At 19.9% G+C, this 18,798-nt stretch overlaps 1 protein-coding gene across 1 annotated transcript; it reads left to right on the top strand.

Annotated features, from left to right (window-relative positions):
• The first annotated feature begins 523 nt into the window (after positions 1-523).
• Positions 524-12,717, top strand: LOC135120626 (uncharacterized). The gene is given in 12 exon segments (XM_064044965.1): positions 524-616; positions 677-822; positions 876-1,014; positions 1,063-1,196; positions 1,261-1,349; positions 1,446-1,519; positions 4,984-5,094; positions 6,461-6,493; positions 6,496-6,540; positions 6,776-6,895; positions 9,742-9,828; positions 12,602-12,717. Coding segments are annotated over 12 exon segments (1,128 nt in total). The 5' UTR covers positions 524-582.
• Positions 12,718-18,798: the final 6,081 nt, after the last annotated feature.

Genomic DNA, 18,798 nt, shown 5'->3' on the forward strand with positions numbered 1-18,798 from the left:
TACAACTGATTTTTTATGCAATATTTTATTAGTTTTTTTCTGCTTCTTGTAGTATAAAGTTTCCAGTATTATATGTTTATTCCATTTCTTTGAAGATCCAAAAGTTTAAGCAGATAAAACCGTATAACTCTTCGTTGACCTTTAACAAACGCATAAATCGTAAAAATTATTACAGTTTAATGTTTTTTTTAATAAAGTAGCTAAGTTTGCCCTCTTACTAATAAATTACTTTTAGGTAGCATTTAATTGTACATTTTTAAATTATTTTAACTTAAAAGCTTTTACACCGTATACATTTCTAGGTAAGACAAAAGTTGTTCTTAAAAGTTTATTATTTTAGCTAGCAATATCATTAACTTTTTACGATAACCATTAGAATAAAAAGTAAGTTAATGGACTAAACCAGAAAATAGACACATTTAACTCCACCAGCAACGCTGTCTCGCAATTTGAAGTGGCTTTCAAATCCTAGTAAGCGTGTCTCTATTGAGGTGCGATACTGCCCTACATTTCTCCGCTTTTTCAAGTTTTACATTTTTCTTTTAGTTATGCGTTCTGTTTCTTGTTAACTATTTATTAAAAATGGGTGTTCAAGGTTTGCGTTGTATGGTGACAGGTATTGATTAAAAAATTAATATAAATTTTTTCTAGGTTTCCAATTTCTCCTTAACCTTAGGGGGAAGCGGTTTTGTGGGTCAACGTTTAGTAGAAATGCTAATAGAAAAAGGTGCAGAAAAAGTTATTTCTTTGGACATATCTTTTCCAAAGCCTATTGCTCGTAGCTTATTCACTCCAGCCTTAGACATAGCCAGTCATCCTAAGGTTTTTTTTTTGCTTTTTTAAGTTGAAATTTGTTATCTACAATCTTTTTGTAGGTGGAAGTGGTCGTTGGAGACATCACTGATGTCGTTTTATTACAAAATATTTGTAAAAATAATGATTGTGTTTGGCATTTAGCTGCCTTGGTGGGCCCTTTTCATTCTTCTGAGGCTTGTACAAAAGTAAATTATGAAGGTTAGTTATAATAGTTATTATATTTACTATTATTAATTATTATTACAGGAACTCTTAACGTTATAAATGCTTGTAAACTCAACGGTGTTTCTCGCATTATTATGTCCAGTTCGCCTTCCACAAGATTTGATGGAAGTGATATTGAAGGTTTTAGTGAAGATGAATTGTTTATAAGACCCCCTGTACCTATTTTTTTTATGTTTCTATTAAAAAATTTAGTTTTTTTAAAAAAAAAAAAAAAAAAAGGGAAAATTCTTGCAAGCTTATGCGGAAACGAAAGCTCAGGGAGAGCTTGCCATGCGCGCTGCTAATTGTGATGTTTTGATGACAGTTTGGTGTTAATTTTTTTAAAAAAAAATTTTCGGATTTAGATCAATTTTTTTGAATTTATTGATTTTTACTTTTACTCTTACTATTTTGAAAAAAAAAAGCGTTGCGCCTCATCAAGTTTATGGACCTGGTGATTATCTTTTTTTACCAAACATACTGAAAGCTGCCAAGTCAGGTACAATTAGTTATAAAATATAGACCTTTAAAAAATCTTAACATTCTAAATTTTTTCGGTTTGCATTTTTAAAATTATAATTAAATTAACTTTAAACAAAATAATTTTAATAAATACAAACTTTATTTACTTCTAAATTGTTGTTTTTTTCAATTTTAATAATTTTTATAGAAATTTTTTATTTAATTTTTATAGATTTTCTTATAATTTCTTTATTATATTTTTAATGTAATCTTTTTTCTCTTTTATGCTTTAAAACTTAATATTATATTTTCATTTACATCATTTTGAAAAGAATTTTTTTCATGAAAAAAAAAAATTAATTTTTAATTTTCTTATATTAACTTCATAATAGTTTATTAAAATTGTTAAAGTTTTATTTTATTATAATTTAATATTTGTTACAATTTTTAAAAGTTTATATTGAATTATGGATGATTAATTTTAAAATATAATATTTTTTATATTAGATGAATTAAAAATTCACGCTATTTTTATAAAGTAATAAAAATTTTATGTATAGAGAATTAACAAAATTTCTAAAGCACTGTTTATTACTTATTAAATTTAAATCCGTTTATAAATTTTATTATTTTTTTCTTAAAACTTATTATTTTTAAATTTAATGGATTTTACATTTTATAATTTTATAAAATTATAATTTTAATTATTGTAAAATTTTTTTAGAAAACGTTTTTTAAGTTTATTTGGAAAATTTTTACAATTTCTTTTATATTATTTTATTTTTAATTTATAAATCTTTGAATTTGAAAATTATATGAAAACATTTTTTTAGCGTTTTTTAAACGTTTAATAATTTTATTTTATCTATTTATTAAATTTAATGATTTTCTGTATTAAAAAATTTTGTATATTTTATTAAATATTTTTGAAATGAAATTCATACAATTTAAATTTTCTAAAAAACAATTTTTAGTTTTCTAAACGTTTTATAGTTTATATGTATTGAAAAAAAAATTTAATAAAAATTAGTTTTAATAAAAAAAATTATTAAAAGTTATATGACTTTTTTTTACATATTTTTTAGTAATATTTTTTAGAAATAATTAAAAATATATATATATATATATTCTTTAAATATGTTGTAAAAACGTTTAAATTTTTTTAAATGTTATATAGTATGTATTTACAGTAGTGTGTTCTTGAAAATATCAAAGTAGATTTTTATTTCTTTTTTATTTTTTTTTAAATTTGTTGATTTCACAGGCTGTAAGCCCACGAAAACTTATATATTATAGGTAAAAAATTAGTATTGTATAGATGATATAAAGTATATTATAGACATTAAAGTTATACAGTTTCGAAAACTTGTATATTATAGTCAGTAATGCTATATAGTATGGATAATATAATGTATATTACAGAAAAAAAAGTGGTATAGAGGGAAATCGAAGTACTTGAAAGCACTAAATTTACTTTATTATCAAGCGCACCAAACACAACCACACAACTAACAAAGAAGAAAAAACTGTAGCGAGTGCGCGTGCGAAACTTTATTATAACATGTGCACTGCCCTCGGACATAATTCTCATTACAAACAAATTATAAAATTAGATTTAATTTTTTTTTGATGAATTATATTTATTATTTTTTAAATATTTATACATTTTTAATATATTTTTTAAATTTTTATAGGAACTTTAATATATAAAGTTTTTTTCAATAATTATTTTAATAATTTTATAGATACTTATTGAGTATTTATAAAAATTAGTTTTTAAATAAATAAATAAAAATTTTAATATTTAATTTTTGTAAAAGTTTATATTTTTTTACATTTTCTAATTATATTTATTAATTTTAATAACATTTTTAAACTTTTGAAAGAAATTTAGTTTACTAAGTTTAAAATATTATTATTATTTTAAAATTTATTAAATTATAATAATATTTTTATTATTTTGTTTACTTTTATATAAATTTTTCATATTTATGTTTTACCATTTTTCTTTAGTAAGTGAAGTTTATTATTTTTTATTACTTTTAGCACAAGAAAATCTTATGAAAGTTAATATTTTTAAATTAAATAATAACAAAATTTCATTTCTTTTTTTTGTGATTATTATGATTTATTTTTTTAATTTTCTGTTTACTTTTAGTTAATTTTTTTTTTAATAATATATTTAAATTTTTTTATAGAAAGTTAGAGTTTTTATAAAAAAATTTCCGTTTTAAAGAAAGTAAATAAAAATTTAATTTTTTTTATGATTAAAATAATTTAAATTTTTATTTATTTGATTATATTTACTATTTTTTTCTAATAATATTTTTAAATTATTTTTAAAAGTTATTAAGTCTTTATAGAAAATATTTTTACGATAAATAAATGAAAACTTTGATTTCTCATTTAAGATTATAAAATTATAATTTTTTAATTTCCTATTTACAATTAGTTTTATATCTAATAATATTTTTTTAATTTTATATAAAGTCATTTAGTTTTTTGTAGAAATATTTATTTTTTATATAAATTAATAAAAATTTGATTTTTTATTAAAGATTATAAAATTGTATTTTTTAATTTCCTGAAGACATTTAGTTATTTTTTTTCTAATTATATTTTTTAAATTTTTTATAGAAAGTTTTAAAGTTTTTTATAAAAAATATTATTTTTATAATAAATAAATAAATATATTAAGTTTTTTTGATTATAAAACTTCATATTTAATTTACTGAAGAACATTGAGTTTTTTATATTATTTTATTAATCATAAAATAATCTGTATATTTTGTAATTTTATATACATTTTATAACATTTATAAAAATATTTTGTATTTTCAAATTATTTATAAAAAAATTTTTACTCATGTAAAAATAAATAAATTAAAAAAATTACTATTTAGTTTTTTTTATTTTTTTATTTTATTATTTTTATTTTTAATTAAAATATGAATTTTAAAAAAACAAATTTTTTAGTAATTTTTAAATGTTTAATATATTTTTATTGTAATATTAACTTTTGTATTTAGTTAATAATATATGTTTATTATAATTTTTGAAATATAAAAAAAATACAAATATTACATTATTGCGTTTACTTTTTTTACTACTTATGATGCATTATATTATTTATTTTTTTTACTTTTTATTTCATTTTACTTTAAAGATTATATTTCTATTATTTAGTTAATAAATTGTTTCTTATAGTTTTCGATTGCTTTTACTTTTTTTACTCTTTATAAAACATCATATTATGTAGTTTATAGTGAATACAATTTTTTAAAAATCACTTTTTTTTGTACTTTTTATTTTTTTACTTAAAAGTTTTATATTTCTATTATTTAATTAAAAATTTAAACTTTTTTTATTTATATTCTTTTAATATCATTTTATATATATATAAAAAAAACTTTTATAAGTAAATTAAAAATGAAATCACTACTAAAAAAAAGTCATGCTTTCACTACTTTTCCTTCACTAATTTTTTCTAAATTGGTTCAGGAAAGTTACGAGTTTTTGGCTCTGGAAAAAACCTCGTGTCCTTCACCCACGTGGACAATTACTGCCACGCCCTTCTTCTTGCTTACGATGCTCTTTACGAGGGCTCGCCAGGTTATTATAATTATTATTACTAATATTATTAAAATTATTTTTATTATATTTGAAAATTTTTTTTGTTGCTTTAAAATTTTTTTATAATTTTTTTTTAAAAATTATTATAACTATTTTAATGTTTATGTTTATTATTATTTTCTTTACTATTGTTATTATTATAATACTGTAATAATATTTATTTTATTAATATTATTTTAATTATTTTAGAGTTATTATAACAATTATTTTATTATAATTTTATTATAAACTTTTTTTTTTTTGGTGGTATAATAAATATTTTTTACTCTATATTTTTTAAAAATTATATTAACGCATTTATTATAATTATATTTTTATTTTTTTTTGAAGGTTTTTTTTAATTTCAATTTATATAAAATTTTTTCTATTTTTTAATGGTTTAATATATAATTTTAACTTTTATTATTAAAAATAAATAACAGAATTTTCTATTATATTAATTACAAAATTTTTATTATTATAATTATTTTAATTTTACAAACTTATTATATTTAAACTTTTTCTATTTTTTAATATTCTAAATACTTTCTACTTTATATATTATTAAAAAAATAACGAACTCTTTTTTATTATAAAAATATTCAAACTTTTTTCTATTTTTTTATTGTTTATAATCCTTCTAAAATTATTATAACAATTTTTTGCACCGTATTTTAATATAAACTTATCAATTTATTAAAAACTTTTTCTATTTTTCAATGATCTAATAAAAATTTTTACTTATATATTAATTTTAAGTTATTAAACTTATTACTATTATCTTTTTACTTTTTCTAATTTGAAGCATTACAAGTTTTGAAAGTTTAATTAAAGTTTTTTTTATATTTTAAAACTTTTACGAACTGAATATTTTTATTTGAACTTTATTTTTGGCTGATAGAAAATATTAATTCAGTTTTTAAATTTTTATTTTTAAAAATTACATTCCTTTTAATGAATGCATTTCGTTATAACTTTTTTCAATTTTTATAGGATGTTAATAATTATTTTGATTTGAATATATATAAGTCCACTTTTTTATAATTTTCTAAATATTTTAAAAAGTTTTTAGTAATATTTAAATAAATTCTTCGTCTTTTTTTAATTGCTTACACTTTTAATACTTAAAGTTTTTTATTATACTTTAAAGCTCGTTTATAATTTTTGTTATGAACTTTATATTAAAGTTATTTTTTTATAAAATCTTATTATTTTTAATTACTTGCTAATTAAATTATTTACTATTGAAATATGAATTTTATAAAAATAATAGGAAAGTTTTTTTTGAGTAATTTTATTTTTATTTATTGGCTTACACTAAAAAATATAAAAGTGGCTTTCACGTATATTAATGACTATTCCAAAGCTTTAGGCAACTTTTATATCGTCACTGACGGCCCCGCAATACCTTTTGGTCCGCTATTGATCAAGCTTGCGTCAAAATGGGTATCTTTTTGTAGTATAATGGCACTTTGTTTCCTTATTTCTATATTTGTCCACTCATTAGATTTTGCGTTTTTGTTAATTTACTGTGTAAATGGGTACTATTACCTTATATTTTGACGCCCTCTCTGCATATTTACTAAAACAAGCCTGTTTGCCATAATTTGGCCCCTTATTTTCCTTATTGCGTCTCTTCTCGTAAATATTTATTCCTGCTTATTATAACTATTTTTTTTAGGCTACCCTTCTATTCAGAAAAAAATGCATCTTCCACTGCTGCTTTTATATATATTTTCTTATGTATTAAGCATGATTGGCTGGTTTACAAACCGTAAGTTTCGCTTATCCCCGTTTACTGGTTATTTTTTATAGATTTTGCTTTTATTTTTATGAAATTTTTTTTTCGTAATAAACTTTATTTTATTTTTTTGTTTTTTATATATTTATTTATCTTTGTTATATTTTTATATTATTAAAATTTTACTTTTATTAATACTATTTATTATTGTTATTGCTGTATTATTTATATATTAAATATATTTTTTCAGTGCATTATAATAAAATTTACAATTTTATTTTTCTAATTTATTTCTTATTTCATTATTTTCATTTCTTATTATAAATACTTTTATATTTTTTTATTTATTTTTTATATATTTTTATATTAAAGAACTCTAAAAATTTTGTTTTTATTTTTATTACAATATTTTCTTCTTTTTTATTCACTATTATTATTTATTTAATAAAGAACTTTTAGAATTTTGTTTTTATTTTAAATATTTTTATTATTAATATTTTATTACTTTTTATTTCATTATTACCATTTATAAAAAAACTTTATGAATTTTGTTTTTTATTTGTTATTATTAATTATTTTATTATAAAAACTTTATATTTGTTTTTTATATATATTGTTTATGTATTTTTATTATAAAAAACTTTTAGAATTTTATTTTTATTTTTATTATATTTTTCTATTTTTTTTTATTCATTAATATTATTTATTATTAAAGAACTTTTAGTATTTTTTTATTTATATTATTACAAATATCGAAAAAATTTTATTTTTATATTAATTTTATCAAAATTTTATGCATTGATAAATTTATTATTATAGTAATTATTTTTCTTTTTATTATATTGTTATTTTGTAACTGCAATGAAATATTATTTCTAACTTAATATATTTCTACAAAAAATATTTTAAAGTATTTAAAAAGTTAAAGAAAAAAGAAATATAAAAGTTTTACTTTTATTATATTTAAATATACTTTTTACTTATTATTAATATTTAGTTAACATTATTTACGAGTCTATACCTTTTTACTATTATTTTTGTTATTATTATAAAGTTTATTTATTTTTTCTTTCCTATAATTAAATTCTGCTTTATTATTTTTTATAAGAAATAAACATTTATGATATTTAAACTTTAATGATTTCTTATTAAATAAGTTTTTTTATATTATATAGTATTTAAAAAACTTTCTTTTGATTATAAAATCCATTATTTTCATAATAATGCTGTTATTAGGTCAATATAAAAGGAGGGATAATTCTTTTTACCACTAAACTTTATAAGAATATATTTTAACCAATGATAATTAGGCTTGTATAGCTTATTTTCAAAATATTTTTTTTATGAATTTTATGCACTTCTTATTATTTATACTTATCTTTATTTATTTTTATTAATATAATTAACTTTATCATATTATAAAATCCTACTTAACTTATTATAAATTATTAATTATACTTTTTACTATTTATACTTATTTTTATTTTTTTTATTATGAATACTTTTTTTATTTTCTTATTATACTATTAACTTTATTATATTTGTACATTATATTTTTATTTTACTTTACTTTTTATTAACAAAGTTGAGCTCTATTATAAATTCTTTATTATACTTTTTACTATGTATACTTTTTTTTAATTTTTTATTTCGTCAACTTTTTTATTATATTTATATTTATTTTACTTATTAAAATTGTTAACTTTTTTATAACGAATTTATTTTTCTTTAATTTTTTATAATGTTTTCATTTTACTTTTTATTATAATTCCTACTGGTTTACCATATATTACTTTTCTTTTTCATAAAAATTCTTATTATTTATATACTACATATATATTACTTTTTCTGTGAATTTTAATTTTTTACTTACTTTTATTATTATGTAAAGATGGGGTATTTACTATTAAATTTTTATTCATTTTACTTTTTATTATAAATATTAATGTTTATTTTATTATTAATTTATTATACCTTATTTCATATATTTTGCACTTACATGTGTTTTGAAATTTTATTACCTCTATTTACTTTTTTTTATATTTTTAAATTTATATACTTTTATTTATTTATTACTAAATTTTTGTAAATTTTACTTTATATTTATATTAGAAGTTTATTTATTTTTAATTATTTACGAAATTATTATTATTATTATTATAAAACTTTAGTTTTTTATATATTTTACTTTTTATTAATATTATTGTAATATTTTATTTTTAATATTTTATTATATTTTATTTATTTAATTTAATTTATTTCTATATTATTAAAGTTTACTTAATTTTATTTTATTATATTTTTATACATTTTATTTTATTTATTGATAAAGTTATATTTTTTATTATTATTATTTACATATATATATATTATTTTTATTATAAATATTATAATATTTTGTTTTAATAATATGTTGTATTTTATTTTTAATTTCTAGTACTTTTACTTATTTTTCTTTTATATTTTTATATATTTTATTTTTTATTATAAAATATTAATATTTATTTTTCTATATTTTTATTATATTTTTCATTTTTTAATAAATTATAACCTTTTTTTTATTTATTTATACTAATTATTGTTAATACTAAACTTTTTTTATTTAATATTTTTCATAAATTATAAACTATTTAACTTTTTTATATTATTTTATCACAATCTCATTTATAAACTTTTTTTTATTTATAAGTTTTTATTTTGCTTATTTTTTTACTATTATTTTTTATTATACTTTTTTATAATTTTTATATATTCATTAATAGTATTATTCTATAAATTTTATTATTATAATTATAAAATAGTCTCATTTTTTATTATTTAATTTTTTTAAAAAATTTTCTTTATACTTTTTAAGGTTTTAAGGTTTTTATTAATTTTTACTAATTCTTTTTTCTTTTTTTTTATAGTTCGAATGCTTTCTATTCATCGCTGGTTTGATATCAGTAAAGCGAGGCGAGAACTGAACTATCAGCCAATCGTTACCTTCGAAGAAGGTTATCATATTTTTTTATTTATAATTATAAGATAAAATATTTATTTATTTAAAAGAATTATAATAATAATTATTTTATAAATATAAATTTTATATCTTATATAAAAGTTTTTATTTATATATATAATAAAAAATAATAATTATTAAATATTATAAAAAAGTATTTTTTTGTTTTTAATAGTTTTTTGAACTCATTGCACTTTAATTAAAAAATATTTAAATCCTTTTATTTTTTTAAAAAAAATAAATTTTAAATATTAAATTCATTCCAGCTTTTTTAATGTATAAAATATTTTTTCTCTTTCAACTATTAAACATTAATAAATTTATTTAAACTTTTATTTTTTATATAAAAAACTTTAAAATATATTTTTTAATTATTATTTTTTTTGCTAGAATTTAAACATTAATAATTTTATTTAAACATTTAATTATTAAATTATAATTTTTTTATAAATAATAAATTTATTCGGTCTTTTAATTTTTATATAAAAATATTTACTTTTTTTAATACATTTATTTTATTAAATATAAATAATAATTAATTTGAGCTTTTATCTTTTATATAAAAAATATTTATTTCTCTTATTCTATTTTAAAGTTAATGGATAATAACTTTATTTGAACTTTTATTTTTTATATAAAATATATTAATTTTTTTTATTTACTTTATTTCAAATTTAAATTATAATTAATTTATTCAAACTAATTTTTTATTTTAAAAAATTTTAATACTCTTTATTTGTAATTTTTAAATTTAATTAATAATAAATTTCTTTAAATTTTTATTTTTTATATATAAAAATTTTTAATTCTCATTTATTATTTATTTTTAAATTCATATATTAATTTAGTCAAACTTTTAATTTTTATGTATAAAAATCTTTAATACTTTATTATTTTAATTTACGCGAACTTTTATTTTCTACAAAAAAAATAACTCTTTTTAATAAAAATTTTTTACTTAGTTTTATAATTTTATCTTGAGGAAATATCAATTTTGTTAATATTATAATTAAATATTTTGCTTTAAATTTTTTTTTTAAATTCCTTTTTTTCTTTTCTGTTTATTCGCTTTTTTATAAAATTTATTTCAATTATAAAACTTTTTTTACTATTTTATTTATTTAAATTAAATTTTTTATACTAAATTTTTTAATTTTCTCTTTTCTGATTAAAATTACTTTTTAAAAAAAAATTATTTTATTATTATAACTTTTATTGATTATTTATTTTAATTTTATTGTTAAAATTTATTCGTTAATTTTATAACTAATTTTTTGAAAAATCATATTCTTTACCTTCTCTTTTTAAGTATTCGCTTTTTGATAAATTTTACATTAATAAAACTTATTGTCAATTTAGTTTTTTAATTGTTTTGTTAATTCTAATTTCTTTTTTTTTTCTGATTAATTAAATATTTTATAATACTTTTTTTACTAATTTGGATTTTTTAATTCTTTTTTAATAAATTAATTTCAAATATTTTATATCTAAATTTTTTTATTACAATCAATTTTCTTCATTTTCTCTTTTTTTGCCTTTAAAGCAAAGTTACATTATTTAATTATTAATTCAATAGCTCTTATATATTTCTATTTTCTTTAGAAAAATATATGGATATTTAGTCGTTCATTAACAACTTTTACTACTTCTTTATATAAATATTTTATTGATAGACTCTTCATTATTTTAGCTTTAAATTTTTGTTTGTTAAAATTATTTTCGTCCATTTTTGTAGCTAAATTTTATTATTTCCAAATTAAATTCTTAAATTTTCTCCTATAAGATATTCAGTTTTTTCAGTAAATAAAGTTTTTTTCTGATTAAGTTTTTAATTTTCTTATTATAAAAATTAATTTTAATAATTATTTATTTTTTTCATAATTAATTTTTAAAATATTTAATTTATTATAAATTTTTTTTATTATTTTTCTTTTTACACTAATCATTAATAAAATTTATTCTCTTGAAATTTTTTTTAATTTATAAATTCTATGAAAAACTTTGAAACGAATAATTTATAATTTTAAAGGTTTTCAAATTAACTATTTATTTTTACTAAAAATTTTATTAATTTTTTATTTGAAATAAATTTTAATCCTGAATTAATCCTTAATTTTTTAATTTTATTAAAAATTTTTGATTACTTTTTAATTTATTAAAATTTTTAATAATTTATGAAATTTCAATTTATTTCATAATTTTTTAAACTATTTATTTTTTACTTCCACAAAAAAAATTTATTTATTTTTTTTTATTTATTATGTTAGAAATTTATATATATATTTTTTTTATTAATTTCCATCTCAAATTTTTTTAATTTTTTTATTAACTTAAAATTTTTTCCCTATTAATCTACTTTTTTCTTATCACTACGAAATAATGTACTTTTTTTACTTTTTAAAAAAAATTTGTATAATTAAAATTTTGATTTCGGAATTTTTTTGTGGATTCGTTTTGGTATGTTTTTAATAGGAATTTAGTATTATTTCATAAACATTTTTTCTAAATTTTTAAGTAATTTTATTAATAATTAAATAATTAATAAAAACTTAAAGTATAAAAATTTAAAAAATAAAACTATGCAAAATTTTAATCTTATATCTTTTTTTTTAAAAACTTTGTAATATTTTTTTTATTAAAAATTAACAAAAGTCTCATTTTTTATATAATAATTTTTTTTACAACCATAACTTGGGATGCTTATTTTTAATATGTTTATTATAATTAAAATTTTTAGTTAATAAATTTCATAATTTACTTCTTTAAAGGATGGAATTCAACGCTTGATTGGTTTAAAAGCAACGAAACCTTATGGGGCGATAAACTTGCGCCTTCCTTTTCCCTATGTCCTAAAATAAAATCTTCTCGGGAAAAAAAAAATTAAAAGATTTAAACTCAATTTTCCTTTCTTTAAATTATATATATATATAAACTCTATTTATTATTATTCAATATATATCAAAATTATGCTTTTATTTTTATATTATTTTTTTTTATTATTATAAAAGTTATATTATTTATTTCAATATATATTAATGATTTAGAGTTAAAAAATTTTTAAAAAGAGTAATAGTAAAAATGATAACTGCATAAATATTTTAATTTATTAATAATAATAAGAAAATATATATAAAGATATATAAAGAGATGCTCATTTTTAAAGAAATAATTATTTAAAAAAGTACATACATATTATATATTAATAAAAATCTAGTAAAGATGTTAAATGTAACAATAAATAATGATAACATTACAAAATATATTCAAAATAGTATATTGGATAATAGTTAAAGAGAAACGTAATAAATATGCGCAATATTTTTCTTATTATACTAACACCTACAAAAGTATTAAAAAATAAAACAAACAATATTATAAAAATATAGAAAGTAATCCTTATTAAATAACAATAACATTTTTAAGTGTTAAGTTTTCATTTAAAATTATAAATGTAAAAGATAATAAACTATAAATAATATTTTTTTAAGTATTCATCAACTTTTGAAAAGCTACTAACACTACAATAAAAAAAATATATTATGCGCTAAGTATAACAAGTGTTCGTTTTTTTAATAGTTTTTTTTATAGTTTGCTTAATACTGTGTAATATAACTGAGCTTACAGAATATTTTTATAAATATAATCTTAAAAAAAGAGATTTAATACAAAAAAGACATACAGTTTAGATATGCTCCATTCCACTTTCATACTAATTTTTATAGAGAAGTATTTTCTAAGAGCATGCTTACAATAAATTAGCTAACTCCAAGCAGTATTAACCTGAAAAAAATTTAAATCAGATTACGTCAAATTTTTAAATAAACTTTACCGCTTTAGACCTTTTCAGGTAGATTTCAAAAGTTTTTAATTATTACACAAATTCCATAACATAAGTAAAAAAAAAAATTTTGAGGAACCTTCAAATGAGTTGTAACGGGAAACGTACTTCCACCTATTTCTTAAATTCTTGCAAATTTAAATAAGTCAAGTCGTCCTTGAAACCTTTTTTCTTGTTTTGCCTTATTTTATACTAAATTTATCATACACAGTTTTGTGGAATGAGAGAGTTTTCAACTACGTTTCAATTATAAACTAAAACTGTTTGAATGTAACATTCAAGGCAGCTTTGTTGCTGAAAAGAATTAAAAACGGTAGCATTCGCTGTGATCTACTTGTTGCAAGGAAAGTTAATATAGGTTCTTTACATTAAGTAAACGCGTACAAACAATATTTTATTAAATAAAAAGCACTTGAGGCAAAGCATTAAGCCCAACAAAAATGTCTCATCGTAAGGCTTATAATAACTATAACACACAGAAATGTAGTAATAACGCAATTATGCAAAAGCTTTCTTACCAAATTTTTTAGATCTAGATTTTAGTATAAAGTAAAAGCCTAAAGCACAAATATTATTTATTATTGACGTTACATTCAACTTTGTCAGGCACACTTCGTGTTACAAGTTTATGGCAGTTTTTAGTTCTCTTACGAAAAACGAAGTATGTGTTATTCGAATTCTTATTATAAGTCTTCTATAAGAAAACTGTCCCCTTTTCATTTTTAAAACGGAATAAACTTCCACTTTCAAGTTAAAATAAGCGTAAGCAGACAAAAAAGGATTTAATTTTACATTTGAACATTTTTGTTAACGGAGCACAAAAAAGAAGTATTTTCAACTTTAGATTGTGTTCAAGTACCTTAGAAGTTATTTAATATTTGACCTTTGAACTTTTTGATAAGCAGTTATATTTTTTGAAGAGATAATATTTATTATTTAATTTATAAAAGTCAAGTGCTTGCTTTTTTGCTCATAGAATTACAACTTAATAACAATATATATATAACTGCAGTTACGTCAGTGGAACTTTAAAACTAGAAGAGAAGTCTTCTCTCTTTTTGTGAAATTTATTTACCTACTTTCGCATAATGAATTTAATAGAAAATTACTGTCCACAAAATTTAAAATCTGAGTAATGAGCAAAAATTTATGCGAAAGTTTATTGTAAAAAAAGTATTTTTTTGAATTGAAGTCCCTCTTATGTTTTAAATAAAATAAAATTTTAAAAAAGTGCTGTGAAGTCAAGGAACAGCCGAGAAGGTTATAAAAAGTTTGAAAACTTTTCGTCTTTTAACGGGTGGTGTACAGTACCAGTTTTAATGGTGCTCTTGGTAAAAATTCTTGATAAAACCACGTCTATAAATATATTAAAACGCGCGAAGGATCTTTACCATTGCCGTTAGTGCATATACCGAGGTGTAATCGACGAAAGCTATAGGAATTGAAGATGCTCTTCCATCTGTTAGGACTCGATCCTTAATAAATGATAACCCCTTAAGGTAGGCGTCCACTTTTTGACGTGGTAGGAAATCTAACACTCTCTTCAGGCTTTCAGGTTAGCTGGAAAGAGTAAATCGAGCCGGACAGTGCCACCGCTGTCAAGTATTTGGACACAGGCGCAAGTTTCTGCACCCACATGCGTTAAATGTGGCGAGGGTCACTTGACTCAGAGTATACAAAAGCACAACGGAGCCCTACTAATTGCGGTGAAGCGCACACTGCCAATTGTCGTGACTGCAAACATTACCGCGTAGCCCTGCACTACCCAATCAAACTGCTTTACCAACACCAAAAACAGACAACTATTATGTAAACCGACTGTGATGGTCACAAAGACCACTCCTCAGATAACCCCAGAAAAGTAACATTATACTAACTTCAAGGATTTCTTAATAATTTTTTTTTTGTTTATCTTAGTAAGGCACATGCTTCATTCTTAAAAAAGGAATACTCTTTAAAGCATATACAAAATATTCGGAGTAGGCAACTTTAATTAAATTAAATAGAGAAAATTGCTTTCTATTATTTAACTAGTAATTTTTAAACCGCAGAAATATGATCACTTTGATAGAATTCCTGGCTTGTGAGTCTTTTAAATAACGTTAAAAAAATATTTGTTACTTTAGTTTTCTAATAGTAAACTATTATAAATTTAAAGTTAAAAATTTTAGAACTAAGCTGTTATAATTTCAAATATAAAAGGAAAAGCACTCAAATTCTTAGTGAAAAATAACGATATACAAGTTACTTTATATTGTTTTTAATTTTTTTCGTTGAAGATTTTGTATCAACACTCACGCATCTAAATAGCCAAACATATGGGAATTTATGAACGGATTTTTGCTCTTGTTTATACGTATGAATAAACTATTGCTCACTTAATACCACCTATTTAGAAAGCGTGACTAAATTTTTTTTTCTGGCAATTGCTATTATTAACAAAAATTGATACAAATCCAGTTATCTCTGGTATTCACGTTTGTCCGCATTAAGTCAACTGAAGAACCTCACTTTTTAACTATCTTTTTCGAGATATGCTTTCCATTATGAATTTTTTTTGTTGTGTACTTTATGCTTATTTAAAATTATAAGCATGTTATAATACAAACCTTAACTTCAGCTCTTTAACTATATTTGGTCTTCAGTAAAATTTGAAGCATAAAATGGATTAGAGAGGTGCAGTAAAAGATACGCTAACAAGAAGGTAAAAGTATACGAAGGTGGTGGGACTAATTTTTTTCTTGCGACCATTTAGCAAATTGAAAGTTTTGACATTATGTAAGTAACAAACATAATTTACGTTGCAACACGGCTGACCTCGACCCGCTATTGTAAAAAATATATAATTAACAGTTAACTTAAATTTCCGTCATTCTGTAATGTTGGGTAAAATTTTACAAGATACCGCCAAAAAATATGTATCATAAATCGAGACTACCAGCCTATATCATAGCAGTATAAAGACCACGTAAAATCCGTAGTTTTCTGCCTTTATTGTCTTAATGGAAGATGGCTCCTGTAATTTATCTTGCAATTTGATAAAAGTTTTTTTTTAACTCTGCTATTAATACCTGCCAAACGCTAAAGTTTATTAAAGACAGATAATTTTGCAAGGAAAGAGTATATTACTAAAGAAATGCCCTTTTTAGGTTATAATTATTTAGCATTAACAATTTTCATTTTAACATAGCTTTAGAGAAAGAAAGCTTCAACACTGAATTAGAACAAACATCCATCGCAGATATAGTAAAAAAATCGCCAGCTCTTTTATCAAATAACGAAAAGACCAATTATACTGACATCTTTAGCAGTTATGAGCTTTACGCTATAGAGGACGTTCAAAAAGAAGCTAAGTTGCAAGACGTGCAGAGCAAAAGTAGCTTTGTTTTAATATTTATAAATTCTGTGTTGTAAATATATACTACAGTTATAACTAGTCAACTGAGTAATGCAAGACAAAAGATAGTTGCTTTAGTTGACCAACTTAACGCTGCCAAGAGCAATTATTATCAAGAACAACAACACAGAATAACTTTAGAGGTAAAAATAAAAATGGATGAAGCGGCACACAAGGATGCGATTCTTAAAGAAAAAAGAGAAGGGCAGGTATATAAGAATACTATGTTAGTTCGTGTCTTCTATGTTACTTGACCACATGCTAATTATTTAGAGCTACTTAGCTATTTTCAGGCTTATTATATATTATCAACAATAAGGGTTCACACAAAAGTTATTATGATGCCAATGAATATTTGGCATGACATTAGTATTTTTTTCACAAGCATTCGCCTCTCTTCTTTAGCCCATGGTTAATAAGGATTCACAACTAAAAATCATTCGCACCGGCCTAAGTCCGTTCTACTAGGAAATAGAATTTCAATAAAAAAATAGTTGTAGAGAGCAACAATATTCTCACATTAATAACATCGTACTTAGAATCAAACTTTTATAAACGAGAGTGTATTACCCTTTATCTAACTTAAAAATCGTAGAACAATATAAATTTTTTTTTTGTAAGCACGAAAGCTATTGTAAATAGATTAATATTAAATAGAATATTTTTGCGTTATTATATTTAGGAAAAACTTTTAAATAAAGAAGCTGAAATATTAGACTTGAAAAAAAAATTTCAAGAAGAGCTCTTCACTAAAACTTATAAACATTATGTATTTTTGTTATTTGTTAGGCCAAAACAGTTATATTTTTATTATTTAAAGATCTATAAAGCTCTGCGAAATTATAATTTATATAGGTGTCAATTGAAGATAAAGCCATGAAGTTGTCAAAAGAGAAAGTAAATAACCTTCTTCAGGAAATAGACCTCCTTAAAAAGCGACTTAAAAGCCAAGAATTGGAACAATGCAGCCTTTTGTGCGCAGTGAAAAACTCCTACGATGCAGAGCTAGAGGATCTTAAAAAAAGACAAGTGCGTGAAATAAGAGCAAATGAAGAGCTGAATTCTAAACTCGACCGTATAAGAAATAATAAACTTGTTAGGGACCTCTACACATTCAGCGGCATGACCGACAGCCTCGTGGAAATCCACATTAAAGCCTCGCAAACTTATAAGCACATGCTAAAAGATTGCCAGGATAGATTTAAGCACGAGGAAACTTTTAATTCCTATTATAGAATGATTCTCTACAGTATTTTCATAATTTGCTTCGTGTTAGGAACTTTAAAGGGTTTTGCAACTTTTGCTAAAAATTTTGAGGTTCAGAATTTAGAAAAAAAGCTTGTTCGCTATGCTAAACTGGACGAGGAGCTTCAAACCCTTCAGCAGTTAGTTTTAACTGCTTCTCACAATGCGAGCAGGATAGAAGGGGTGGCATTTCGCTGTTCTTCTACACTCGCAGAAACAAAATCTTTAATTGAAGAAGTTAATTTAAAGCTTTTTCAAGTTAAAGAAAAGATTATTATTACAGAAAGAAATGAAAAAGAAACCCGGTATATATCCTCCTATTGTTGGGCATTGGTGACACTATGCTCTTACAAAACTAGTAATTATGAAAACTTAACTAAAGACATAAACGATATTAGCGTAAAACTAAAACTAATCAGGTATCTTTTATCGCTTGAAAATAAAAGGAAGAGATAACTGTTGTTGTTAACGCTTGCTAAATTTTT

This window comes from Zophobas morio, unplaced genomic scaffold (assembly GCF_036711695.1).
Source record: "Zophobas morio isolate AGI-343-1 ecotype UQ-CSIRO unplaced genomic scaffold, CSIRO_AGI_Zmor_V1 ptg000402l, whole genome shotgun sequence".
Classification (NCBI taxonomy): domain Eukaryota; kingdom Metazoa; phylum Arthropoda; class Insecta; order Coleoptera; family Tenebrionidae; genus Zophobas; species Zophobas morio.